We start from the raw sequence: 27660 nt of genomic DNA, 5'->3' as shown, positions 1-27660 counted from the left end.
TAGGTGGTGTCCTTAATAAAGCTTCTGCCCGCAGCCCCTAAGTGCGGTGTGTCACCCTGCTGGTGCTCTCTGTAAGGAGGCGTGCCCACAGGTTCTTCCGTACTTCCCATTCAGCCCTCCCTTACAGTCGGCTGTGTCCCTGGCTGGGGCCGTTTCTTGGGCCCGTCATTCCTGGATAACTCTGAGCTGGGAATTAGTTTAGATGCCACAGTCATTGTTCCAAGTTTGTTGTATTTGCAGAAGAAAATACACACCTAGCTCTTCTCATTGTCAGCTGACATGAAGCAAGACACATACCACTCCGTGTCCTTTTATTTTACTGGAATTTTACTTTTAATGAGCAGATGAAAAAATCTCTTTCATTTTGCAAATGAAGACTGATTACATTTAGCTTTCATTTAAAGTTGTTTGTTCACACACACACATCCACTTTTACCTCCTTTTAAAATTGTTTGTGTCCTTGCCATGTAACTCTTAACTGCTCAAGTGCATCTAATATCACATCAGGCACCACACAGGATCATACCAGACCCACGGTAAATGGTAGCAGGTCCGATTTTTATCTCTCGTACTAAGAATGCACGCATTAAGTAGATGTTTGGCCACCAGCAATTTTTCCATATCTGGGTACATAGTTAGGCTTCCTGCGTGAAACCCAGCATACTAACCCGTAGACAGTTCCTTCTATGTGAGGGGCACTGCTCGCAGCCTCCAGAGCCGTTGCTTTGGGGGCAGCTAATGCTTCTGGTGTTCCGCAGCCACCAGTGCCAACTAAAGGAGCCCAGCCAGCCGCTGCCCCTGCCCAGCGAAGGCTCTGTGGAGGAGGAGGAGCTGCCTGCCCAGAGATATGAGCGAGATCTGGTCCAGAAACTCAAAGTCCTCAGACATGAACTCTCACTTCAGCAACCCCAGGCTGGTCATTGCCGCATCGAAGTTTCCAGAGAAGAAATATTTGAGGTACAGAATTCAGGGCAACTAACAGTAACGCATGGGCTCTTCTTTTCCTGCTAATGAACAAACAAGGTGGTTCCGTCAAAGGGCTCACCCTCTGTGATCCCCTCTGTTTTAGAGGGAGCTGCTTTCAGCGGAGTGCTCCAGAGCCAGGTTTGCCTTTCCGTGAGCAGTTCTCCCCACTTGGTGTTGCAGGTCTCAGCTTTATTAGGGAGTGAAATGCAGGAGTTTATCAAGGGCAAAGCCTCTGGAGAGAGAGGAACTGTGTTCCTCCAAGGGTAGAAGTTTAAACACTAGTTACCTTTTGAGGCAAAAACTTACAGGTCTGTACAGAAAAGAGTAATACACTAGTGCCGTAATTCCCCCTATCTGCGTTATCCTGCAGTCTGCACATTTTCCTGAGAGTCAGCCATTTCTTCTGCTGTTACCAGTGGCACTTCCTTCCGCCAGAGGCTTAGTGACCACCCTGTCGTCTTCTCTGTAAACAGGGAGAGGAGACGGTTCCTGAGAAGGGCCCTGTCCCTCATACAGCTTCCCCGCAGGGTCCCTAACAGGAAGGGTGGTCCTTTGTAGAGACCTTGGCAGAAAATACAGAATGAGATAGAGGAAGAAGTAGACATAGATTCAGCCGATGTGCTGGGTGAGGGAATCCCTCAAAGCAGCCAACTGGCCCCTGGGCACTTGCCGGGGGAAGGAAGAGAGCAGAGCTGCTGACATTTTGCTGCCAGATAAGGTCCATGCAATATCCTCTTTCCCATTTGGGGTGGTAGAGTTTGAGCTACATTAAATTTGACGCATGAAAAGCTGAAGGGCCTTATCACCAAAAGATCTAACAACATTTAGCTGAACCTGAGGGGGTACCAGGCTGGCCACGGGCTGTGTAGCCTCGGGATGTGCTGCTCTGTGCTCTGTGCCCTCTTTTGCTTTTCTCCTCAGTGGGAATCCTGCGTTATTTTTTTACTTCAGATATAAAAACAGGCTCAGAATTCTTACAATATCCAGACAGTTTAATGATACCTTCACTTTGTTTAAAATATATAAATTGATTATGAGGTGCATTGAAATTAAGGTATGCAGAGAAAACCAACTCTAGTGAGGGATATTTTGTCCTTGTGTTGCTCGTGATTGAACTGAAAACAAATATAGGTTTTTCCTCTCAATAGTATCCCACAGCATTGAGCTTATTTTATGGTTTCTGAGAGAGAAAGTGGAAGAAAAGAGAAGCTGCAGTGTGCTGGGTGCTAAACCAACATTCTGAATAGGAGCTGAATAAAACTCGGATTTGAACAAATGCTTATTTTCAATTGTGCTCCATAATCCATAACCTTTCATCTTTTTATAATCTTAAGAATAACAAGAGGGAAACGGACTTTGGCCCAGTGGTTAGGGCGTCCGTCTACCATATGGGAGGTCCGCGGTTCAAACCCCGGGCCTCCTTGACCCGTGTGGAGCTGGCCATGCGCAGTGCTGATGCGCGCAAGGAGTGCCGTGCCACGCAAGGGTGTCCCCCCGTGGGGGAGCCCCACGCGCAAGGAGTGCGCCCGTGAGGAAAAGCCGCCCAGCGTGAAAAGAAAGAGCAGCCTGCCCAGGAATGGCGCCGCCCACACTTCCCGAGCCGCTGACGACAACAGAAGCGGGTGCTGCTGACGACAACAGAAGCGGACAAAGAAACAAGACGCAGCAAATAGACACCAAGAACAGACAACCAGGGGAGGGGGGGAAATTAAATAAAATAAATAAATCTTAAAAAAAAAAAAAGAATAACAAGAGTTCTTCTCTCTGAAACTGTCATTTTGGTGTATAGGAGTCTTATCGCCAGATAATGAAGATGCGACCAAAGGACTTGAAAAAACGACTAATGGTGAAATTCCGTGGAGAAGAAGGTTTAGATTATGGTGGCGTGGCAAGGTAAGATGAGTCAGAGAGTCACCCTATCTTCTTTTAAGGGCCTGTCATTGAGGGTGCAGGCAGGCCAGTGTGCTCCGTTCAGCGGGTGTCCTTGGAGTCAGTGTCCTCGGAGCGCACATCCGCTCGCCTCTGGCTCTGACCACGCAGAGCATAGGTGATTGCCACCATTAAGTTACCTCTGGGAAAGCTCGAACTAAGCTTTTAAACTCACTGCCTTCTTCCTCCAGCAAGTCTGAACCTGAAACATCAAGGACCTGCTACTAAAATTAAGTAAAATTAATGGGAGGCCTTGCTTTTCTCCTTAGAGGACTTTCAGGGAAAATGAGGCATGTAAAATACATTTATTTTATTATTTTTAAATTTAATTTTATTTATTTCCCCCCTCCCCAAATACATTTATGTCAAAGGAATTTTTTAAAATAAAATTTTGAAATTTTGATCAAAATAACTCATGCACATGATTGGAAAAAATAGAATAAAAGCTACTACTTCCTGTCTACTTCTTATCACCCTTGAGACAATTGCTTTGTTACTCTTTTAGCTGTTTCTTCTGATAGTTGTCTCTATAATCCTTCAATTGATCAAGTTCAGGTGTTAGCTACTGATTCAGTGCATATGGTCGTAGTCACAGTTAGACTGGATAATGGTGGCAGTGAGGATTTCCTGTAATACTCTCCCCCTGCCCCCAGCTTTGTTGTCTTTGTAATGTTAAGTAATGTGCTTTTACTTTTATTTTTTGGTTCATCAACTAGAGACATTATTTGTTTCATAAGAAAAGGAAATGAATACTCTTAATTTCCCCTGCAGCATTCCTGCCTCCATCTTTATCTTTATGTCTTTATAACACCTCTTAAACTTCAGCGTTCTCAAAGATCACATTATATGTTGCATCTTTTGACATTTGCCTCGGGCCACCTCCTCACCATATCTCCTTCTTGGAGACCTCTGCCCAGGCTGACTGAGAGCTCTCCAGGCCTTCTACCCAGCTCTCATCCTGAGGCCTCTCTTCATGCTTTCCTGACTTAGCTCCATTGTTTTGTGGATCCCATACCTTCCTCTTTCTTAACTTACTCCCTTGTGTTACTGGAGTATATCTTCAAGTAGCTTTCTTAAAAAGGGCATGTAGGAAGTGTATTTTCCTCAATCTTGAGTCTTTTAATGGCTTTTTAACACTTTGGTGGTTTGGCTATTTATAGAATTCCTGGAAGAAAATAATAATTAAGAGCTCTGAAGTTGTTGCTGTACTCTATCTTCCAGCATCTAGTGTCACTGGAAAATGTTCTGAGGCCGGTCTGATTTGACAACTCACTTCCTCACCAAAGGTTATTTGACCCCCTCCAGGACCACCAATCCATCTTTATACATCTTTGGATATAGATCACATCACCTTTTTTTTCTGTCTGTCACCCCCTCAAGTCCTCACTTCCTCCTTATCCAGAATCCAACATTACTATCCCTTGCATCTACTCTCAACCCCTTGCTCCTCTTTCCATTTGTTGTACTTGCCTGGAAACACCCCATCGGGCTGTCCAAGTCTCACCTGAACAGCCAAATGTGTCTGGAGAAAGAGAAGGGCCAGTCCCCCTGCTGCTGGCCCTTCTCTTCTGTCCTTTGGTGGCCACAGACCTCACAGGATCTCACAGCCCCTGCTGTGGTGTTCCAGTTCTCTGGTCAGCTAACATCCTGCTCTCCAAGGTAACTATGTCACACCTTCTCGTTCCTCAGATCTCCATCCTCACTCTTCCTCCCCTCCTCACTCTTCATTGCTGATGTTGCTTGCTATCAGGAAAAAGAAGCAATCAGAAGAGAATTCCCTGTCCACACCAAAGGTGCAGCCTACCAGGATCTTTGCCCGTGCAGTCAGCCTTCCCTGCCCTACCCTGCGTGGCCCCGGGTGTAGATGAGGGCGCCGTCCTCCCCTTGCACTGTGCGTCCCAGGCCCTCTTTCTTCTGCTTTATTTCATGTCGATCTTGTTTCAGCAAAGTGTTCCTCTCTCTTGAGCCATCCACACACAGGCGAGTAACAACTCCCTTCTTAAAACAAACCTGCCCTCCACACTGCCCTTGACACCATATCCCCTTCCTTTTAGGCTTAAGGAAGCAATAAAGGCAGATAAAACAAGGTAAGAAAAACATTCCCTGACAAAAGGCTTAGGCTGTCCCTCTTTTTCAGGTGAGAATCTTCTTTCTTGATTGTTCATATTTGTCCAGACAATTCAAATAAAAATATTTCCATTTTCTCTGCTATGCTTTTGCTTTTGTAGGCTCAAAATGACTCAAGAGTTCAGTCTCTCAAGCTGTTTCAATTTACCATTTTTCTTTTGCATGGTTGATACTATATATTCCAAGACATGTGCACGTGAATAGCTCTGTTTGGTTTGGTAGGAGTAATAGACCTTTTGCATTTTCTACAATAACCAAATTTTTAACATGGAGATGAGTTCTTTTGATTAACATGATGCTATATTGGAAAGAGCTTTGAATTTTTTGTTCCACCATGTCAAGTTTGATCTTGGATTGTTACTTTAATCTCTAAGCCATTCTCATCTATAAATGGGGATCCTTCCTATCTCAGAGAATTGTAGAGATTTAAATTATACATGGATGACATTGTGTGTGGGGGGGTTAATTATCTGCTCTATGGGGTCGTTTTTACACTACTTTTCCCAGTATTTGGCCCTAAAGCCATACCGATCCTCACTTTTCTCTGTGTAGTCAGTTAACTCTTCCCTTATCACTTGCAGAACATTCCTGATATGCCTCTTTACCTTGATCATGGGCTTCATCAGAATGTTTCTTTGGGGGAATGTATGTAGCTCAAGTGGTTGAGAATCTGCTTTCCATGTACGACGTCCTGGGTTTAATCCCCAGTACCTCCTAAAAAACAGTAAAAACAAACAAAGAATGTTTGTACTTTAATCACTTCCTGTGTAGACAGTTACAGGTCCTTGGCTTTTTTTGAAAATTATTCTTCTCACTCCAAATTCCAAACTTGGGGATGAAACAAAGAACTTCAATTGAGCAATTCTGCATTTTTATTTCAGAGGTTTTATGAGATTTGGAATCCCATCCTTTTTAGCATTTCCTCAGTTCTTCTGAGTTTGGTACACAACTTTGATCTGGCCTGATCATATTTTGTATAGTCTTAGAATATTCCTAGGAAGTGGACTTGGCCCAATGGATAGGGCGTCCGCCTACCACGTGGGAGGTCTGTGGTTCAAACCCCGGGCCTCCTTGACCCGTGTGGAGCTGGCCCATGCGCAGTGCTGATGCGCACAAGGAGTGCCACGCCACGCAGGGGTGTCCCCAGCGTAGAGGAGCCCCACGCACAAGGAGTGCACCCTGTAAGGAGAGCTGCCCAGCACGAAAGAAAATGCAGCCTGCCCAGGAATGGTGCCGCACACACGGAGAGCTGACACAACAAGATGACACAACAAAAAGAAACACAGATTCTCGGTGCCGCTGATAAGGATAGAAGCGGTCACAGAAGAACACACAGCGAATGGACACATAGAGCAAACAACTGGAGAGGGGGGAAGGGGAGAGAAATAAATTTTTTTAAAAACCTTAAAAAAAAAAAGAATGTTCCTGGGCAAATTTGTTATTTACCATTTGTGCTTATTTCTTCTCTATTCTGTCTCAATTCCATGTTGGTTTTGTTTTTTTCTGTTTGAAGGAGTAAGAAATTCCAGAATAAAATTTGGGCCGGCTCTCTCAATGAGATGTATCCATGTGAAAGGATTTTTGAGAAGAATAAAAGGCTATTTGTAGGGCTGCAACAAATGGTTGTGTACAATTCCCCACTATACCTGGCTTATCACAACCTAGCCAGAGTAATTGAATCATACAGTTACTATTTTGAGTGCTTCTTTGGTTTGGTTGTTTTGATTTAGGGTTTTTGCTTTTTTTTTTTTTGACTATCAGTTTTTATAATGAAATGCTTCAAACATAAAGGAATTCAGAAATATAACTCTTACTTATATACTCCATCCAGATTTAAAAATTCTTAGAATTAATGTTTTTAAGTTTTAAACTAGTTTTTTAAACTATAAAAGTGATAAATGTTTATGGTTAAAAAAAAAATTCAACAAGACAAATTGTGAAGGACAAAATTCATCTTAAACTCCCTTCCCTACCTACCTCAAAGTTGAAATGTTTTCTCCGTATTTAATATGTTAATAATATTTTTACTGTAGAAATTTTTGAAAACTAGAAAGCAAAAGAAAAAATAAAAATGACCTAGTTTTCTAATTCCCAGGTTAACTGCTGTTGACATTTTAGTGTGAATCCTTCCAGTTTTTTCCTATGTGCTATATAATTTTCGATGTTTTACATATGTATACATGTACAGATGGACAACTTGTAAAATGCAATTGGGAACCCACTGATTTTTTTTTTTAAGATTTATTTCTCTCCCCTTTCCCCCCAACCTCCCCCCCCCCCCGTCCCAGTTGTCTGTTCTCTCTGTCCATTCGCTGTGTGTTCTTCTGTGTCCACTTCTATTCTTGTCAGCAGCACTGGGAATCTGTGTCAGTTCTCTGTGTGTGTGGCGCCACTCGCGCCACTCCTGGGCAGGGTGAACTTTCTTTCGCGCTGGGCGGCTCTCCTTACAGGGTGCACTGATTTTTATTGTACTTTTATCAGTTAGTACTATATCATTAACATCACCTGAGATTTTGAGCTTTGCAAAGTATTGAAAACTTTAACCGAGGCATAAGAAAGCAACGAGTAAGCTGCGAGAACACTGTACTTTTAAGATGATACTAATTCTAGCCCTCCGCAGCTCTTTCTTGGCTGCAGATTTGTGGTTGGGGTTTTGCTCATTTTGTGGTAAGTAATAATAATCGGATGTCTTTGAGTTGGTACCATTAACTTTAGACGATGAAATTGGTGCTTATTCCATTTCTGAGACCAGAAAAAGTATTTCTGATACTATGAGAGGCGAGCTTTTACTTTGTGAGCAGGCTTGCATGATCACGTGTCCAGTTACACTCTCTCAGCCAGGTTGCCTCACAGCTTCCTACTGGACTGTGTGCTGTCTGGGTCTTCTCGGGCAGAGGAATCAATCCCCTTTCTCGAAAACAAAAAATTGTAAAACCTGAAAGCTAGAAATGTCAGCACGCTAAATGCTTTTGTTCTTCCTAGGGAGTGGCTTTATTTATTGTGCCATGAAATGCTGAACCCCTATTATGGACTCTTCCAGTATTCTACCGACAATATCTATATGTTGCAAATCAATCCAGATTCTTCAATCAACCCTGTAAGTATCAATAAATCAAGACATAAGGTTGGAGAATTTTTTAGAATGGATTTTCAGTTTCTCTCTCAATTCTTTGTCTAGTCACAGTGGACTTACTCAAAGACTATAGTAGATAAGATATTGAAAGGTGTAGAGTGAGAACTTGTCTGAGATGGAGGATTTCAATCCCACATTTGCGAGGTTACCTTGTTGACTGAGAGTGTCCTTCTGAGCATGGGTTGCCAAGTGTTGTCTTTCCTCCTCCCAGTCAAAATTGGGATATTTCCATAATTGGCCTTTTGAGCCACAAATGCTGATGCTCTTGGCCTGCTTGTTTTGGAGAGGAGGAAACAAGCTCCCAAGGCCAGGCCACGGGCACGTGGAGGAAGTCTCTTCCCTCAGGGCTGTGTCCTGTAGGCACACTGCCCCTGAGAAGTCAAGGGCAAGCTCTTCTTGAGCATCCAGAAGTGAAAGAACCGTTACCAACATGGAAAGCAAGCTTTGACTAATTTTCTGAGATGATTATAATTCACATTGAAATGTAGAAATATGAGGTCCCCTAATGAATAAAGGACAGCTCTGGTTTTAGAATGGTTCTTTCACTTGGCTTGTTGGCTTTCTTCTCTTCCTTTCTGGTGGGACTGGAGGAGGGATACAGAGGGAGACATGGAATTGCCCTTGGCTCTTGGGAACTTTGTAGTGCGGTGGGAAGAAGCTGGACCAGCTTCGGGTGTGCGAGCTGTGCGAGCTGGCAGGCCCACAGCGGGCAAGGCCCCGGGCTCACTTTACCGCTCTGTTGCTGCCCTGTTGAAATAATTTTCATTTTGCACCGGGCTCAGTAAATTATGCAGTGCTTGCAAGGAGAGGGTTTTTGGGCTAGGCACACGAAATGTGGTTCAGTTCATCTATGGGAAGGTGTGCTCTGGATTTCCACCACCTCAGCAGCCTTCTTCCCTTTGATGGTGAGAGCAGCCAGTGTGTGACTGACTGTTCTTTGGGGCGGTGGGACAGTCCTCCCAAGATGGTGGGAGTAGTTGGCTGGCATTTTTCTAACGAACGCGTGTTCTCTGGCGCCCCCTCCAGGACCATTTGTCTTATTTCCACTTTGTGGGTCGGATCATGGGTCTGGCTGTGTTCCACGGACACTACATAAATGGGGGCTTCACGGTCCCCTTCTACAAGCAGCTGCTGGGGAAACCCATCCAGCTCTCGGACCTGGAATCGGTGGACCCAGAGCTCCATAAGAGCTTGGTGTGGATTCTGTAAGTATCGCCTCCCTGCCGCGCTAACGAGCACTCACAGGCAGTGGCAGAGCAGACCCCGAATGCATCTGGGTGTGTGTGTATGTGTGTGTGTGCGCATGTGCGTACGCCCGCATTTGTTTTGGAGGTGAATGAGAAACCAGAGAAGAGAAATAAAGAAACCAGGTATTAGAGCCAGAAACAAAAAAAGCAGATTTTACAAAAAAATACTTACTGGGCTTGTGTTCCTCATAATGTTCAGCCTGCTTCTCCTCACAGACTAGTTCTTCTGTTGTTTCTTGACTTCTTAAGGTTCAGTCATGGGTGCTAATAGGGCAACATCCCCAGTCCTCTAGCCTGTCTCCAGTTTATCTCTAGAAGGGTCAAGAAAGTATGAAAATAAAATTAATATTTAGTCACCTTCGTTTGAGAATCCTCTTCAAAGCCATAGGCACAGTGACAGGGTGAACTTGCACGTGTGGCAGGTCCTTGTCACTGGGCCAGCCTTGCAGGAGAGATGCTCCACGCCATGGCGAGGGCTTCCTTGACCAACTCGTAGGAACAGCTGCTGGGCCGACAGGAGTCGAGGCCCCCCTTGTGTACTGAGCCGCCTAGTCTTCTCGTTTCCCCTGTGCCAACTGGACTGGGCAGTCGGAAGAGTGAGGTCTTTCATCCCATGGAAAATCTTTCAGTTTTTTCCCAGAAATACAGCAAATTAAGGCACGGGTTTTAGCTCTCCAAGTGCATTTTTTGTTTGAAGTGGTACATTTGAAAGGACTGCCTTTGACGGCAACATCATTAAACGTGGCATATTTCTCAACGTGGCTTTTCCAGGGTGCTTCCCCTTTGGCTCCATTTCTGCTCACAGACCCAGTTGGCAAAGCGATTAGGGCGCTCTGTCTTGTAATGCCGCAGAGTGGCAGAGCTAGCCATCACCTTCCCTCCGTGCCTGGGCAGCCAGGAGTCGAGACACCTCCGGGTCTCGAGCTGTGGCCCTGGCTCTCTCCTGTGACACTGCGTCCGCCCCCTGACCTGCCCTGCCATCTGCAGCTCGGCCTGGCAGTCAGTAAAGGCCACCTCTCTCTCCCGACTGGATTGTTCTGTTTCCTACTCCATTCCGGTCATTGCCACCCGGTGGCTGCTGACACCCATCTCCTGTCCTAACAGAGAGAACGACATCACCCCTGTGCTGGACCACACCTTCTGTGTGGAACACAATGCTTTTGGGCGGATTCTGCAGCATGAGCTGAAACCCAATGGTAGAAACGTTCCTGTCACCGAGGAGAACAAGAAGGAATATGTCCGGTAATGTCCGGGGACATTGGGGTCCCCTATGGGGAGCTCAGGTGCCTGGGACCGTCCTGGGCACAGCTGGGTTCATGTTTGGGTTGTGGTGGCTCCTCTCCTCAGGACCTGCAGTCTCGTGGCACAAACGGGGGCCCTGGTGAGGCTTGCCTGGCCCTGGCGGAGGAGACTTTGGGAAGCTGCTGGGTTCAGCTGGGGAGCCCTGGGTGATGGTGGCTGAGGTGTTGAAGGGAGAGTGACAGCCCCACTGCCTGGGGGAGAGAGCTTCCAGGGGCTCCCAGTGTGGGGCGTGAAGGCAGAGAGCAGGAGGCCTGGCAGGGGAGACCCCTGCGGTCAGTCTCCAGGAACTCTCTGTTGTAGCCTCTTTTTACAACTCTTAAGGAAATCGAAGTGAATGGCCCGTCCCTTACATGGGACACGTAGGAGTGTGCAGGCACGTCCGTGTGCCCATGCGTCAGGCGCTGTGTGGTGTGCGCATGCCTGGTCTTTTGTGTTCGCCTGGACTTTCACATTACAGTGATCGCTATCGCCCGTCACGTTAGAACTGATAGGGGCACGTGCGGATTTGTTGTCCATCCAACCCTTGCTCTAGGTACCCCAATTGCCAGAGTTTGTTCAGTAGGGGGGTGGGGGTGGGATCTGGCTGGGTTGGAGTCGCACGTCTTGGCTCGAGACAGCAGAGCCTTCTCAGGGAGGAAGAGCGTGTCTCCCGGGACTGAGTTGGTATTGCTTCCAACTTGGGACTGCTTCTTTCAGGTTGTATGTAAATTGGAGGTTTATGAGAGGAATTGAAGCCCAGTTCTTGGCTCTTCAGAAAGGGTTTAACGAGCTCATCCCTCAACACTTACTGAAGCCTTTTGACCAGAAAGAACTGGAGGTACGTGGTGGGCAGGCCGAGCCCAGCCAGGCTGTCGGGGCCTGCGGGTCTGAAAAGCTCGCTGCAGAGAGAGGCGCGTGTTGTGTCCCGGCAGGCCAGGGTGTGCCCGGCTGGTACAGTCAGGCTAGAGCGAGCAGGGGTGTTGAGGGTGCTTGTGCTAGTTTTTAACAGGGAGAGGTGTCCACTGGGTTGGCAAGGATTCTGGATCATTCTTTGGGAATTGCTCAGGGTATTTTGTGGCTCAACCTGTTTTTCAGGATTGCTGGCAGTGAAGATTCCATAACCTTGTGTTACCACCTCAGATCTCAAAGTATCTTGTCTATGATCAAGTTCCCCTACAATGTCAGCTTTTTGGTTTTTAATTCCAGTTATTGTTAGAGTAAGAACAAAGTGTTATTGTCCCCTCTAGTCACACTTCATGTTCTTGCCAACAGTGATTCACTCATCCCTTGTCCATTTGTTTGAAGCCAAATAGCTCAACCCTTTAAAACATTTCTCAGAGTCTTTCTGCCACCAGTGGGAGACCAGGGGCTGGGGAGCCAGGAGCACCTCCCTCGGCTGGGGAGTAGCTCTGGAGTGAACTTTTTCAGCACACTGAGCCCACGGAACTCTTGCGGCCTTCCTTTCTCTGCACGGAACGTGGAGTGGCCTGGAGAGCCCTGTAACGGGGTCCCATTTTCCAGTCACCCCGTCCAGTCTTGCCCGTTAATTTCTTCCTCCTCATTCCACACGCCGGGTCACGGCGCAAGCACATAAACACAGAGCGCTGCCGGGAGATCGTGCCAGCGCGCTGTGTGCACTGTTGTCTCGGGTTGTCACCTGGCCTGGAGGTAGAAGGCAGAGCGGAGCCTCAGGCTGCGGGCGTTTTATTTCCTCTTTATTCCTGCCCAAATGGGGCCCTGAGCTTATCTGGATATGGTGGTGGCTTGGCTCTGGGAGCCAAATTTTTCATTCCTTTTCACGTATGGGAGCTAAGAGGTCATTGGGAACTTTTGAGGTGCAGCATGGTGTTTGTTGATACATTTGAGAAATCATTTGCCCTTGAACACCTTCCCAGTTGATCATTGGAGGCCTGGATAAGATCGACCTGAACGACTGGAAGTCCAACACCCGCCTGAAGCACTGCGTGGCGGACAGCAACATCGTCCGCTGGTTCTGGCAGGCGGTGGAGACCTTCGATGAGGAGAGGAGGGCCCGGCTCCTGCAGTTTGTCACCGGCTCGACACGAGTCCCCCTCCAAGGCTTCAAGGCCCTGCAAGGTGACTGACGTGGCGGCGGGGCTGCTGGCACTGTGTGTCCAGCCTGGGCTGGAGGAACCAGAGTGGGGCTGGGGGGCTTTTCGGAGCTGTCTACCAGAAAAAGCCGTGAGGGGTGTTCTTTATAACAAATGCTCGGCCCTGCTGAGGGCTCGCCAGGCAGATGCCGTTGGTGAGCAAGCGGGGGGTCCCTGCTGGGCAGAGGATCGGGGGGCTGCTCCAGGCACGTGGTTTCCCACCTCTCCGTGCGCTCCAGAGAGCACAGGGCTTTGAGCAGCTCAGTCCCAGGAGGCCCTGAGGGAAGGCGAGGTGCAGCTCACGCCCTGCCTGGTTAGCGGCCACTGCTGTCAGGAGCTGGGCAGGAGGCCCCGGGAGTGGGACCCTGCCTGCCCCGGGGAGGGCAGCCCGAGGTGGCCTCTGGTGCACTCAGGTTCCGAGGGAGTCTTGTGCCCGCCGGAAGGAGTGGAGGAAGGTCCTCAGGAGATTCAAGTTTCTGGACGCGACGTCCTGCCAGACCTGACGCTGCCAGGACAGAGTCGCCACTCCAGTGTCATGAACCTCCTTCCCAGCTGACTTTGATCCCAAGGGCGTTTGTGTCCTTTGTCCCCGTTGTAACCTCCACCTGTGGAATTGCTGGTGGGGAGGGAGGCACAAACACAAACGGGGTTCTGTGCCATGCCCCCTGTCCGGGAGCTCCTGCTTGACTAGCCTGGGGGGGCTTGGGCCCTTGCAGGCCACCCCTGTGACACAGCGGAGCAGGCCTCTTAGCCCCATTGCGCAGGTGGAGAAACTGAGGCCTCTGTGCCTTTCAAGGAGACTGGGGGCTCACGGGCAGGCCCGGCCCGCCGGGCGTCTTCACGGGCTTCTTCCTGGCCCTGTGATCTTGTACAATATCTGATTTTTGCCACTTGATGGCTCTGATAGCCAGGAGGAGGAGGGCAAAGGATATTATCATATTAAAATTTAGTGACTTGAGCATTACATGTTAATAGTCACAGCAGATAGATTTCACGTGCAGAGCACTCAGCATGGGCTTTCCTTATCTCAGGATCCTCTTTGAATGAGAGAAGTTCCTTGGGTTCGGGGCTTTGCCCTCAGATGGTTTTCTTTTTCTTTTACCCTTCTCCTCTGCCTGGCGAGGCTGCCTGACTCCACATCCCACTTATCTCAGAAAAATGCTGCTGTCCTCTGCCAGCACAGGCCCACCTGAAAACGTTTCTGTGAAAGAACAAATCCCTAGTGCTTTAGGGGCTAGACTCTGGCAGTGCCTCCACAGGAGGGGGCCCCAGGTCAGGGGCGTGGGCCGAGCACTGGCCGTAGCCCTGCCCCTGGGACGGTCTGCACCGGACCTCTGCCCTCGATCCTGGAAGCAGGCAAGGGTCCGCTGCCCCGTGAGTTCCACGGTTCCTGCAGCAGCCCGCCAGGCAGCGCGGTGCGGGGGGTCGAGGTGGGGTCCGGCCCCTGGGATGCGCACGGCCTGGCCTGGGAAGCGCATTAACTAGAATGTTCTGTGTAAGGCTCCACAGGCGCCGCAGGGCCCCGGCTCTTCACCATCCACCTGATTGACGCGAACACGGACAACCTCCCCAAGGCCCACACCTGGTAAGGTGCACCCCTGTGCATCAGTGCCTCCCGGCAGCGCGCCCCGCCACGGGTGCTGTCTTTCACGTGATGTTTTTGAAATCCGGTTTCAGATGGTAGCGTACCGCATTTCACCTGTAGGGTCCCAGGTAGTGACTGGCGCTGGCACACGCTGGGGTAGATGAGGGCGCTCAGGAGCCCCTGTCGTGAAGCTGGTTAGTGTGAGACGCGTTGTCCTCAGCAGCAGCCTCTGGGTCCCACTCGCGTGGGGGCGTCATCTTTGCCATGACGTGGCGGTGGTATTTGTGTGTCAGCAGGGGAGGTGTGCAGTTTCTCATGTGGATTTATTGGTTCTTTGAACTTTGCCTACAACTGATGTAACATATCTATTGAAAAATATTTTCTCCATCAATTTTAACTTCAAAATATCTGGGGGAGCAGATGTAGCTCAATGCTGAGCACCTAAATCTCATGCGTGAGGTCCTGGGCTCAATCCAAAGTACCTCCTAAAATTTTTTTAACGCCTGGCTTGGTTATTTCCTATGTGGCTTAAAACTCAAATCCTGGGCCTGCACTCTGCCTGGGAAGCATCTGCTGAGCAGCGGCCTCCCCTCCTTCCGGAGAAGAAGCGCCCGTGCTGCCGCAGCACAGCGCGGGGTAGCCGCACGGCCGCTGGTCGGGATTGCAGGGCAGGGCTCCGGCTGCTGGCTGGCTCACCTCCCAGCTGCGAGCCGTGGGGCAGGTTCCACAGTGCTCTGCCTCGGTTCTCCGCTCCATGGAACAGACTCAGCCGGGCTGTGCCTGGCCGAGCGCGAGCACCCACCGCAGGAGCAGCGCCCGGTGACCCGCACCTTGTCACCGCACGCTGGCGCACAGCGGCTGCTCTCCTCCCCCAGGCGCTGTGCCATTTCATAGTTTAGTGCCTAGAATAAAATGGAGAGCAAAAATATCCCTGAGTGCTAAATCTCCAGGAAAAAGACTGCTGTGCCATTTAACCCAACTCTTTCTCACGAAACCCCCCGAGCACGTCGCCCCTGGTGATTTAGTAGGGCGGGCACGTCCTCTGGCTCACGACTTTGACTTCTTAAAGGGTGTCTTCTTCCTTGCACAAAAACTGGAAATGAATTCCCCGTGGAGATAGTGAGCCAATTGGTTAATATCCATTTCATCTTTCAGGGATTTGACATTATATTAGTTTTGATATATTGCTCCTGTTTTTACAGGGCATTTTCCAAACCACCCCATTTTGGTCTCAGATGAAATCATGGAGGGAGGGACACGTGACAAATTGTTAGTGAAGACTTGACCACCAGCCAGCCAGGTTGAATGAAGGGGTCTGCAAAGGTGGTTTCCTGTACAGAGGAATGATTGCTCCCCAAATTAAAAAGCAACCCTCCCTCCCCAAAATAAAAGCAAACCAGTTGAGTACTTCATCCTAATATAATGAATGAAGTCGAATTGGTTTTTATTTTCCTTTTAAAGCTCTTAAGATTTGTTTTCTGGGTGTTGATTGAGGAAATGTGGCATTAGAAGAGAGAAGCTCCCCCTCCTCCTCACCCGCCAAGCAGCTGCCCCCCACAGTGCGGCTCTGGCTCTTGTCTCCTCCAGCTTTAACCGGATCGACATCCCACCCTACGAGTCTTACGAGAAGCTCTACGAGAAGCTGCTGACGGCGGTGGAGGAGACCTGCGGCTTTGCTGTGGAGTGAAGGCAGCGGCGCAGCAGGCTCGAGCTCCTGCGCCACCGGAGCAAACGCCAGCGCCTGCGCCCTCCGTGCGCCTCCTGCAGGCTGGCCGAGGCCCTGGAATCTGAGCTCACCTGAGGGAAGGGGTCGGCTCCCCTGTGGAGGGGCGAGGGCTGGGGGGACTTTGGCTGGTGGCTCCCACCCATGTTTGCCTCCTTTATTACAGTATCCTGCCCCCTTCCATCACCCATCCAATAAAACGCAGCCAGGGCCAGCATTTGGTACCCGGCCCCCAGGGCTGTCCTGCTGTGGCGTGGCAGGGATTGTGCTGGGCCCAGGCCTCTGGGAGGACCGCCTGGCTGGCTGAGGGGCCGCAGCTGGTGGACCGGCCAGCTCTTCTGCCTCAGAACTGCCTCAAGGCCCCTTCTTGAATTCAGCAGCTGGCGGCTATTTTATGAGAGCTGGAATTCCAAATTTCACACCCCAGCAGCCTGCCCTGGGCCGCGGATTAATTTCTACCTGAACAGTATGTGTATAATGTATGCTCATTGGAATTCTGCCGCAGCAGGAAGCTCCAGTGCGAAGCGTTGTTTCCCCTTTGGGAAGATAGCGGAATTGGGGCGGCTTTTCCCGAGGCAGGGGTACTCCTTTTCAGGGTATCCTGGCTGAAAAAATTTTTTGCACAAATTCTCTTTCCTTTTAAGAGTCCCTGTTGCCACATTATCCAGTTTGAAATATTTTTCCAATGAAAAGACCACGTAATGGAGCTTATAGAAGAACGGATCAAAACCAGCCTCAGACCCCACCAGCCAGTCCCAAAGCTGTGATCTCCACACCCTGTTAGACTGGTTACCTGAGATATTAACAGACATGATGGGGAAATTGCTAAGAGCTAAACTAACAAAATTCTGTTCTTATAGCTACTGGCTGGTGAGAATGTGTTTAAAAGGGAGAGGGGGAGCGAATGATCTCGATGGCAAATCCCCCTGAAGTTCTGTTTCATAGGAAGTAGAGCTGGGCCCGCAGAAGGGGGTGATGCCATGTGGCTCTTGGCCCCTGCCCTGTGTCAGCTGGGGACACTAACAGTTGCTACTCAACTCACCCAAATGTCTTCTTGTGAGGAAGGCCAGAGCAAGCCCAGACCTTACATTTCTAACACCAATTTCCAACTTGCACAACAGTTAGTATCTTAGCAAAGTGGCATGACTGAGGATTGTTAAGCTTCAGTGAAAATCAGCAGCCAGTTTTCCCGTATGGTTTTCCGGAATTTGTTTTGTCGAGGAGTGGCTGCATTAGCAAGACCTAGAGCTGCTGTTCAAGCTTCTGGGGTAAGCGTGGGACCCAGCCGTGGTCTGAGACGGACTAGAAAGTACCCTTTGGATGACTCTGCTCCCCCTTCTTTTTGTTACTGATGCCTTTAAGCGGTGGTGTTTTTGGGGTGCTCTGGTTCCTGTGCTTGCCCCGGAAGCAGTTGTGGTTTGATGTAGGAACGTATGGACTTCGATGACACTCCTGTCACCCTCAACAAGAGTTCGGCCCAGTTGGGCAGGCCATGGGATCTGCCAGCGAGCCGCCCTCGTGGGCCACTGAGGTTCTAGAATGGAAGGGAGGCTGCGGGGGATTTGCTTCAGAAGGAAAGTTGAGTCCATTCAAGAGGTCCAGGCCAAACTGGGGGTGTTCCACAACCGCGTTGCCTTGCTGCAGCTGGGCTGCGCCTTGTCTTGTCACGTGACATTATGAGTGCGGGTCAGCATCGGGCTCCCTGGTGGCCACGTCCCGCCTTGCCTTGAGGAGTGAGGAAGTAGAAACTGCTGCCCGCCCTGAGGGGCCTGCGCTCTACAACAAGCCCACGCCGGGAGGGCACGATGCCCAGCAAGAGCCGCAGTGACCTCGAGGGAGGTGGCCCTGGGGCCTTCCTGGTGGCGTCACCCGAATCTGCAGGAATGTGGAAGGAAGCCGGGATCTTGTGGTTTTAGAGGCTTTGAGCAGGAATGGGCACGTGCCACCTGTAAAACAACCTTCTTGCCGTTAGGAGGGAGTGCAGGAACGTCCCACTGTGGTGGGGTGGCCCTGCCCCTCTCGTGTCCGGTGGCACTTCAGCCCTGGTCCAGAGGATGTGTCCCGTGTCCCCCTGCACTGCCCAGCCAGGAAGGGCCTCCGTCCCTCGCCTTGAACTGCATGTGGGGTTTGCGGCCTTCCCTTGAGGCCCTCACGGGCCGCGGGCATCACGGAGCCCGAGAGAGACTTCTTCCACACTCCAGCTCACTTGGTCCAAACAGACCTGCCTGTCGGTGGCGCTGCACTTCTAGAACCTTAACTATCCACGATGGTTTGGTCCTCGTCGAGCCAACCCAGAGAACGGAGTGCTGTCCAGGGGGAAAGCCCCCGTCGCCCACTCTGCACCTGCGTAGACCCTCTCCACGCGTGCTCTCATCCGCCGCCCCTCTCCGTCGTCCCAGGCGCTTCCGGGCCCACGTTTCAGGCTTGTCCTCACCAGCGGCCGTCAGCCAACACTCAGGGACGTAGCAAACCACCATTCTGCTCGAGCTTTAACTAGGGAAAGCCAGAAGGCTGGCTGGGAACGCGTGGGGCCGAGGAAGTCGAGTGCTCGCTTTCTGGAGAGAGCAGCTTGCTTGCTAGATCTGATTTTGGCCCCAAAGCTTGCTCGGCTGTAGGGTCCGAGTTCAGGTTGGAGGTGTCAGGAGCGGCCTTCTGCAGAGAAAATGCCCCCCCCGCCCCCCGCCCCCGCAGCCGGCCCCAGGCGAGCTGCACGGCAGCCTTCCCAAAACAAAGTAGGAATTTTAAAAATTTGTTTATTTTTGTTTCTCAACCACTTTATAATGTATTTTTTAATTTATTTTGTAATGTCTTGTTTTTAAGTATTGCTGCTATCCTTGTTATTCTTCCCACTGTTTTTATTGCTGATTTATTTTGTGAAAGTTGTACACTAATGTTCGGTTTTGTCAAAAATCAAAAGTATTTAAAGAAATACTAGTTCTATTTAATGTGGTTATGGAACCAGCTGGAAACACAAAACAAAACAAAACAGTGATTGTACAGCAGGCTGGACCCAGGAGGGCAGGTTCATTTTGTTACATATGCAATAAACTCACAACTTTACATTTTCGGTGCCTGTTATTTTGGTGTGGAAATGAAATTCCAGTCTCTTGTAATCCCGCAGGAAAGGAAATCGGTGGCCAGGAGTGCTGGCAAGGGCCTTCTCGGGAGGAGGGACGAACTTGGGGATGGCGCCTGGCGGTCGGGAGGGGCCTGGGGAGCCCGGGGGCCTGGGAGCCCTCTGCACGCAGGGCAGCCCCGAGGCCCAGGGACAGACGCCGGCTGCCCGCTCAGCCGCCCGGGAAGTGGCACCGTTTGCCCTCGGGCTCCTGGCTGGGTCGCGGGGGCGTCCCCTGCGGCCCCCCTGCCGCCCGGCCCGTGGCCCCTTCCAAGCCCCCTTGAAGCTCCGCCCCCGCCACCTAAAGCCCGACCCCCCGCAGGAGCCACGCCGAGGCCCCCGCGCCTCCTCTTTCCCTTGGCCACGCGCAGGTGTGTGCAGGTGCGTGGGCGGGTCTCCCTCACGCCGGCTCCCACCTCCCGGCCGCCGGCCCTGCGCTAGGTGGCGCCCCAGTTCCCCCCGCCCGGCCGCTGCGGGGCGTGGCCGTGGGTGCTGGTGTGACGCGGGGGCAGAGCAGGTGGGCAGCCTCGCCCGCCGTGGCGCCCGTGCTTTCTCGTCCCGTCCCGCGGCCTCGCGCCTCTGCCTCTTGCTGCTCCTCAGCGGGCCTCGAGGCCCGGGCCGGCTGCAGCCACCGCCGTCCCCGCCCGGACCAGCCCGCAGCCGTGCTGCCACCCAGGAAGCAGGCAGCCCGGCCGGGGCCACGGGCCCCAGGGCCAGCGTCTCGCCGTCCTCGGCCTGGCAGGGGTGCTCGGCCGGCGCAGGGCGAGGGAGGCCGAGCCGGAGCCGGGGGTCTGGCCAGCCCTGAGCCGGGCTGTGCCGCTCCCTGCTCTGTAAAGTCAGGCCCACGGCGAAGGCGTCAACGGACACGCCACGTGGTGGTTCTCAGAACAAGACAGGATCCAACACGACACCGCCTCGTCGGAAGAGCCCCCCGCCTGGGGAGGGGGCGTCTGGAGGGGCCCGAGGGAGCTGCTGGGGCCCCGGCGCCGCCACCGCTGTGCTGGGTCCGCGCGGGGAAGCGGACGTGGGAACCGAGCGGGCGGTCCCGGGGGGCCACCCTCAAAGCCTGGAGGCGCCACCGCCGGGCCTGCGGTGCCAGTGGCTTGGGGACGCCCGCTCATCCCCATAATGTCCTTAGTCCTCTGCCCCCAATTTTTTGAGCCGAAAAATAAATTTTTTCAAGTTTCTGCCCCCCCCATGGCCCTCCCCTGCACCCAGTACCCCAGCCTTACCACAAGTCAAATGCCCCCACACCCTGCGCCCCGCTCCCACAGGGCAGGCCCTGGCTTGGGGTGCCCGAGGGGCCTTCCCGCTTGCACCGGGGCCGCTGGCTGGGGGGTCCGGCAGGGTGGCCCTCCTGGAACTGCCGCCAGCTCTCTCCCCGGCCCGCCCCGCTTCCTGCGGCCCCTTCTGCTGTGCGCCTCGCAGTGGCCGAGGGAGCGCGTGGTGCCGCGGAGCAGGGCTGAGCGGCCCGTCCCAGCAGGAGGAGAGACGAGCGGGGGCAACCCGAGCCCTGGCCACCCCCAAGCCCCCTGCAGGCTCCCATTCAGCCGCCGCCACAGCGGGGGGGCGCAGGTGGCATCCTCGGGTCCCAGGATCACCTGTCCACGTCAGTGTCCTCAAGAGCTTCTGCCTCAAACGTTTACAGGCAGGAAAGCTTGACAGGATTTCTTGCTCACAGCTGCACATTCCTGAGATGGGAAGACCTCAAACCCTCCGCCGACGTGTAAGGAGAATTTAGGCAACTGAGTCACTGTGCAGGGCCCGCCACGGACCCACCACCCAATCCTGTGCGTCTTCAGAGCCGGCGGGGTGCAAACCAGGGGCACCCGAGAGGGAGCAGAGCGGGTGCGGCTCCGGGCCCAGGAGCCAGGCAGAGAAGCTGAGCACGCCCGCGTCGCCTGCTGCTGTGGCCTCACGACACACGCGGGGCCAGCAGCCTGCCCCTGGAGCCGCCCTGCAAGCCCCCGGCAGGAAGGACACGATGGACAGCTCTACAAAACGCTCAGTCCAGATGCTCGTCCCAGACAAGCCTGCAGCCCTTCTCGAGCCACAGAAGTGAGAACGTGGCCCCGGACGCGCTTGTCCACACCTGCCCACAGCAGCCAAAAGGCGGACGCAGCCCCCGTGCCCCCGAGAGGCGACCAAGTGTGGTCCAGTCATCCGATGGAATAAAGGAACAGACGGATGCCGTGCGGCATGCCAAGCGAAGGGAGCCGGGCGCAGGGGGCCACAGAGGACGGGTTCCACTGAGGGGAAACGTCCAGAAAAGGCAAATAAATCCATAGACAGCGAATAGGGTGGTGGTTTGCAGGGGCTGGGGGTGGGGCTGGGCGAGCCGGCTGACGGGTTTGGGGTGTTCTTCTGGGGCGATGAAAACCTTCTGGAACCAGAGAGGTGGTGGTGGCCCACACGGATGCACTAAGTGCCACGGAATTGCACGTTTTAAGACAGTTGATTGTATGTTACATGAGTTTCACCTCAATGCAAAGAAAAGGTTAATGAGAGAGAGAAAAAAGGAAACAGGAGGATGAGGAAAAAGTGCAAGCGAGCTTGAGGAACAGAAAATGCTAGAAAACCGTGCACGTGGCGGCGCCCGCTGCCGGGGCTCTGCATGGAGAGGATGAGGGCCCAGAGCCCCCAGAGCTGACCCCAGGAAGTGGGAACCCCCCGCGCAAGAGGGGTGCGAAGGAGTTTTAAAGAAACTGACGTGGTTCAGCCACATACTTATTTTAAAACTCCTGGAGAAAAATGAAAGCCGCGTTCAAGTAGCTACAAGGAGATGAAAACCGCCCAAGTCCTTGACCCTTAAAAGTCTGCAGCCCGAGAATGCCTCGCCGTGGTCAGAAACGACACGGAGAAGATGCAGCGCGGAGGTCCTGGCGGGCTCGGCGTCGACACCAACAAATTTCCACCGAGCGTTCGCGTCGGAGGGTAATTCCTGTGACGTGAGAGAGGAGAGTCTTGCCCAAGCACTGTGAAAGCTCAGCCGGGCGGGAAGAGCCGCAGACCTGCAGGTGGGGCCCAGATTCCTCCAGAAAAATCCAGCCCTTCTCAAGGCCAGTTCACGGAAACGCCGGCCATCACTTAGGAGAAGAAAATGCAGACGACTGACAGACATTTCTGGGGTGGGGTGGGGTGGGGTGGGGTGGGGTGGAGGGGCGGGAATTGAAGTCTCAACCTTCTGGAAAGCTCCCTTACCTCCAGAGGTTTCAGGCAAAGCGTCCAGCAGAGACTCACGGGGCCACCAGCAAATCCTCCAAGCAGAGACTCCCTGGAAGGAGCCCAGCCAGCCGGGCACCCCCTCGTGCTCCCAAGGGCTCCCAGGGGCCACCCCCATATTTCTGGAAAACGAGGACACTGCTCCTCGGCGTATCTCCCTCCCAGCACTTGCTCCACGGGCCACAGAAACGTTTCCACCTTCTGTCCACGCGGCCCGAGGCCACGCTGGCCCACCCTCCTGAGAAACATCCAGAACCACCGCTTTTCTCGCTCCCCAGAGTAATTTTGATCCCTCCCCCCCTTTTTGGTCTTATTGCTTAAAGTTCACAGATTATACAGTGGTGCAAATTAGAACCTTGATAGAATTATTATCCTTAGAAAAATGTTTAAAAACTCAAGAATATGTAAAATGTGAGCCTTCTAAAGTAATTGCTTTCATTTACTTTATTTATAGCTAGTATTATAGGATTTTTGTTGTTGCTAATAAGTTCACTAAATAACCCAAAAATATCCTTTTTTTGTCTTTCCTCCAAAATACTTTTGACCTATTTTTTCTCTTTGGTTTTATTGGTATTATTTAAATGATTATACCATAGCTCAAATGAAAACTTGATGATAAAATTCTTAGGATATGGTTAACAAATGTACATTATAAAAATATGAATCTTATTAATAAATTGTTGTCAATCCTATTTGATTTCTAGTGAACATAAGAATAGTACTTCTCGGCGGCGGACTTGGCCCAGTGGTTAGGGCGTCCGTCTACCACACGGGAGGTCTGTGATTCAAACCCCAGGCCTCCTTGACCCGTGTGGAGCTGGCCCATGCGCAGTGCTGATGCACGCAAGGAGTACCGTGCTACACAGGGGTGTCCCCCACGTAGGGGAGCCCCACGCGCAAGGAGTGCGCCCCGTAAGGAGAGCTACCCAGTGCGAAAGAAAGTGCAGCCTGCCCAGGAATGGTGCCGCACACACGGAGAGCTGACACAACAAGAAGAAACACAGATTCCCGTGCCACTGACAACAACAGAAGCGGACAAAGACGCAGCAAACAGACACAGAGAACAGACAACTGGGGTGGGAGGGGGGAAGGGGAGAGAAATAAATAAATAAAATCTTGAAAAAAAAAAAGAATAGTACTTCTTTTTCACTACTTTACAAGTTTCTTCTATTAATCCACGAGTAGCAATTTTGTGTATTTCTCTAAAGAAATTTTTAATTTTCTTTCTGTTTCACCGCTGTAGTTAAGTGATTATCCAAGAGCTCAAATAGAAATTTGGCAGGAATTATAATTCTTTGGAGATTATTTTACAAATGTACTTTACTTTAAAGTGAATTTAAATAGCAACTAAAAGAATATATTATCTAGGAGTAAATTTAACCGAGGATGACTTGTACATGGAAAACCACAAAACACTGCTGAAAGAAATGAAGTAAGACCTAAATAAATGGAAAGACATTCCGTATTGAGGAATGGAAGACTAAATATTGTTAAGATGTCAATACTACCCAAAGTGAGTTACAACTTCAGTTCAATCCCTATCAAAATTCCAATAGCCTTCTTTGCAGAAATGGAAAAGCCAATCATCAAATTCATCTAGGACAGGCAAGTGACTGCAGAGAGCCAAAACAATCTTGAAAAGGAACAAAGTTGGAGGACTCTCACGTCTTGGGTTCAAAATTTATTACAAAGCTATAGTAATCAAAACAGTGTGGTACTGGCACACAGACAGACAAAGGGACCAATGAAATAAAATTAAGTGTTCAGGGAAGCAGACTTGGCCCAGTGGTTAGGGCATCCACCTACCATATGGGAGGTCCACGGTTCAAACCCTGGACTGCCTCGACTTGTGTGGAGCTGGTCCATGTGCAGTGCTAATGAGCCCAAGGAGTGCCCTGCCATGCATGGTGTCCCCTGCATAGGGGAGCCCCAAGCTCAAGGAGTGCACCTGGTAAGGAGAGCCGCCCAGCACGAAAGTAAGTGCAGCCTGCCCAGGAATGGTGCCCCACACACGGAGAGCTGACACAGCAAGATGACGCAGCAAAAAGAAACAGATTCCCATGCCGCTGATAAGGATAGAAGCAGACACAGAACACACAGCGAATGGACACAGAGAGCAGACAACTGGGGGGGGGGTGGAGGGGAGAGAAATAAATAAAAAATCTTAAAAAAAATTCAAGTGTTCAGAAATAAACCCTGGCCCCTAGGGCCGATTGTTTTTGACAGGGAACCACGTCCACTCAATGGGGAAGAGGTGATCTCTTCAACAAAGGGTGCTGGGACCGCTTTCATATGTAAGAGAACGGAAGTGGACCCCTTCCTCACACCATACACAAAAATTAAGTCAAAATGGATCATCTACTTAAATGTAAGAGCTAAAACCAAAAAACCCTTAGAAGAAAACACGGGAAACATCTTCAGAATTTTGTGTCAGGCAGTGGATGCTTTGACTACACCAAAAGCATGAGCAACAAAAGAAAAAAAAAGATAAACAATTTCATCCAAAAAAAAGAAGTGCATCAAAGTGAACAGACAACCTATAAAATGGAAGAAAAATATTTGGAATCCATAAATCTGATAACATCCAGGATATATAAAGAATTCCTACAGCTTAACAAAAAGAAAAACAACTCAATTAAAAAATAGACAAAGAACCTGAAGACATTTCTACAAAGAAGATACACAAATGGCCAATAAGCACATGAAAAGATGCTCAGAATCAATACCACAATGAAATTCTTCCTAAAATGGCTATTTTAAAAACTGGAAATAATGAGTGTTGGAGAGGATGTGGAGAAATAGGAACCCTGTGTCTCGGTGGGAATGTAAAATGGAGCCGCTGCTATGAAAAAAAGTTGGACAATCCTCAAAGAGTTAAATATAAAATTACCACATGACCTGGCAACCCCACTTCTGAGTGTATACACGAAAGAATTGAAAGCAGGAATTCAAACAGATATTTGTACACCAATGTTCATGTGGTGTTATTTTACTATAACAAAAAAAGTAGAAACAACCCACGGATGAATGGATAAACAAAATGTGATCTATATATACCCACAGTTGATTATTTAGCCATAAAAAGGAATGACATTCCGATACTTACTACAACGTGGGTGAACAACGAAGACATTATGTTGAGTGAAATAAGTCAGGCACAAAAGGACAAATGTTGTATGATCTCACTTACATGAAGTAACTCGAATTTGCAAATTCATAGAGACAGGAAGTAGTTCACAGGAAGCCGGGGTGGGGGGAGGTGGGCACTGGGGAGTTACTGCTTAGTGGGCACAGAGTTTCTGTTTGGGTTGATGGAGAAGTTTTGGTAATGGATGGTGGTGAATCTGATAGTAACACCCCTGAAATGTGCTCTTAAACATGGCTAAAATGGGAAATTTTATGTTGTATACATGTTGCCACAATAAAAACATTTGAAAAGCAACCCTAGAACCATACAAAGAGTGAGCCCTGGTGTAAACTGTGGACTTAAGTTCCTATCTAATAATACCCATTCACCAGTTGTAGCCAATGTGCCACACATGCAAAACGTCAATAATTGGGAAAACTGTGTGTTTGGGGGAGGTAACATGGGAGCTCTGTACTTTGTGTAATTTTTCTATAAATCTATGACTGCTCTAAAAAATAAAGTGTATTTTGTAAAGACTGAATGAATTTCATGAGTCATTTTCTTTGTTCCCGTGTCACAAGGAAAGTCCCCAACGACCTGACCTGCAGTGAGCGTTTACCCAAGCACCCCAAAGCCCGTTTCTGTGGACCCGAAGGCTGGATTTATTCTGATTTAAAGACTAATATGCTTGCTGAAGTAAATCTGAGCTTAAAATTGTAAACAGTTGACACCTGTATTTTTGTAAATTATAACTCAATAAAAAAGTTAAAATGTGTAGGGAGGGAAGGGGACTTGGCCCAACGGATAGAGCAATGGCCCCTGCCCACGTGGAGCTCGGCTGGCCCTCAGAATCCCCCAGATAAACGTGTCGGGAGCGACAGAGGCGCGATGGGTGGGCTTGGGGACATGCAGTCAGGTGGCCTGGCCCAGGTCTGGGGAGGACGGCGTGCTCCGGAAGGTTCCCCGCTGGGCGCTGCAGGGCGAGTGGGTGCTGGTGAGGGCGCTGCAGGTGAGGGCGCTGCAGGGCGAGTGGGTGCTGGTGAGGGTGCTGCAGGGCAAGTGGGTGCTGATGTGGGCGCTGCAGGGCGAGTGGGTGCTGATGTGGGCGCTGCAGGGCGAGTGGGTGCTGGTGAGGGCGCTGCAGGGCGAGTGGGTGCTGGTGAGGCCTCCAGCGGCTCGCCAGGCTCCTTGCCCTGCAGGCGCCTCTTCTCTGGCCGGGTGCGTGGCTGTCTCTTTACTGATGACACTTAACAATTCCCTCAGGCCTGGGGCGGGGAGAGGGTGGGTGCGGGCGCGGTCGTCTGGGTCGTGCGGGGCTGGCGGGCACCGCCGGGTGCGGGGCGGGCGGAGCTGGAGCTGGGCGAGGCCCGCAGGGGCACGGGTCGGACACAGGGAGCGGGTCGAGGGTTGGCCCGTGCCAGGAGCCCTGGGGCGTCACGGGGGCCGGAGGGCGGGAGCGGAGGGGCCCGGTGGTGTCCAGAGAGGTCTGCGGTGCCGGGCGGGGACCAGAGTGGGCGCCACGAAGCTCCCACCCCGGGCGGCAGAGAGGGACGGGGGGCGGCAGGTGCCTTCACCCGAGTCCCCGCCCTGCTCCTAACCGAGGACGAGGAGGAGGCAGCGAGGGCCCTCAAAGCCGGGTAACGGGGAACGAGTCTGGGAAGCGGACTTGGCGTCCACCCTTCACAGCGGTTCGGTGACAAGCTGCCCCGGGACTGACTCTGGCCTCCGGCCCCTCCAGGGGTCAGGACTCCTGTGTGGGCCCAAGTCCCCATCCAGGGCCCAAAGCCCCCAGGCAAAGAGACGCCCGATGAGGCAGGACCGCCGGGGCCATGAGGCAGGACCGCCGGGGCCGGGGCCCAGCCGAGGCGCGGCCTCTCCCCGAGGCCCGTTCTCCACCCGAGAGGGAGGCGGCCGAGGGCCCGGGCGGCAGGCGGGGCTGGCTCTGGCCGGGAGCCGGGCTGGAAGCCACCCCTTCCCCCCGAGCGCCGCCCCGGCCCCCACCGCCACCTCGGCCCTCCAGCGCCGCACCCTCGGCTCTGCCACCGGAAGGGCCCGGCACCCAGCTCTTGGTTTGTTTCTCCTCGACTTCCCAGT

At 51.5% G+C, this 27660-nt stretch overlaps 1 protein-coding gene across 7 annotated transcripts in view; it reads left to right on the top strand.

Annotated features, from left to right (window-relative positions):
• Positions 1–19167, top strand: part of SMURF1 (SMAD specific E3 ubiquitin protein ligase 1) — a 109735-nt gene extending 90568 nt beyond the window's left edge. For 2 of the 7 annotated variants that reach the window (XM_058285806.2, XM_058285810.2), the window contains 10 exons: positions 759–957; positions 2756–2859; positions 4950–4982; positions 8005–8119; positions 9182–9360; positions 10507–10644; positions 11401–11521; positions 12579–12780; positions 14295–14379; positions 15967–19167. In XM_058285806.2, the coding sequence (XP_058141789.1) occupies positions 759–957; positions 2756–2859; positions 4950–4982; positions 8005–8119; positions 9182–9360; positions 10507–10644; positions 11401–11521; positions 12579–12780; positions 14295–14379; positions 15967–16066 (1276 nt within the window). In that variant the 3' untranslated portion in view covers positions 16067–19167. The remainder of the gene's footprint in view (positions 1–758; positions 958–2755; positions 2860–4949; positions 4983–8004; positions 8120–9181; positions 9361–10506; positions 10645–11400; positions 11522–12578; positions 12781–14294; positions 14380–15966) is intronic. The other 5 variants (XM_058285812.2, XM_058285809.2, XM_058285811.2 and 2 more) reach the window with 3 other exon arrangements.
• The last annotated feature ends 8493 nt before the right edge of the window (positions 19168–27660 follow it).

This window comes from Dasypus novemcinctus, chromosome 23, assembly GCF_030445035.2.
Source record: "Dasypus novemcinctus isolate mDasNov1 chromosome 23, mDasNov1.1.hap2, whole genome shotgun sequence".
NCBI classification, from domain to species: domain Eukaryota; kingdom Metazoa; phylum Chordata; class Mammalia; order Cingulata; family Dasypodidae; genus Dasypus; species Dasypus novemcinctus.
The sequence above is the reverse complement of the archived record's forward strand: the minus strand, read 5'-3'. Positions and strand labels throughout refer to the sequence as shown.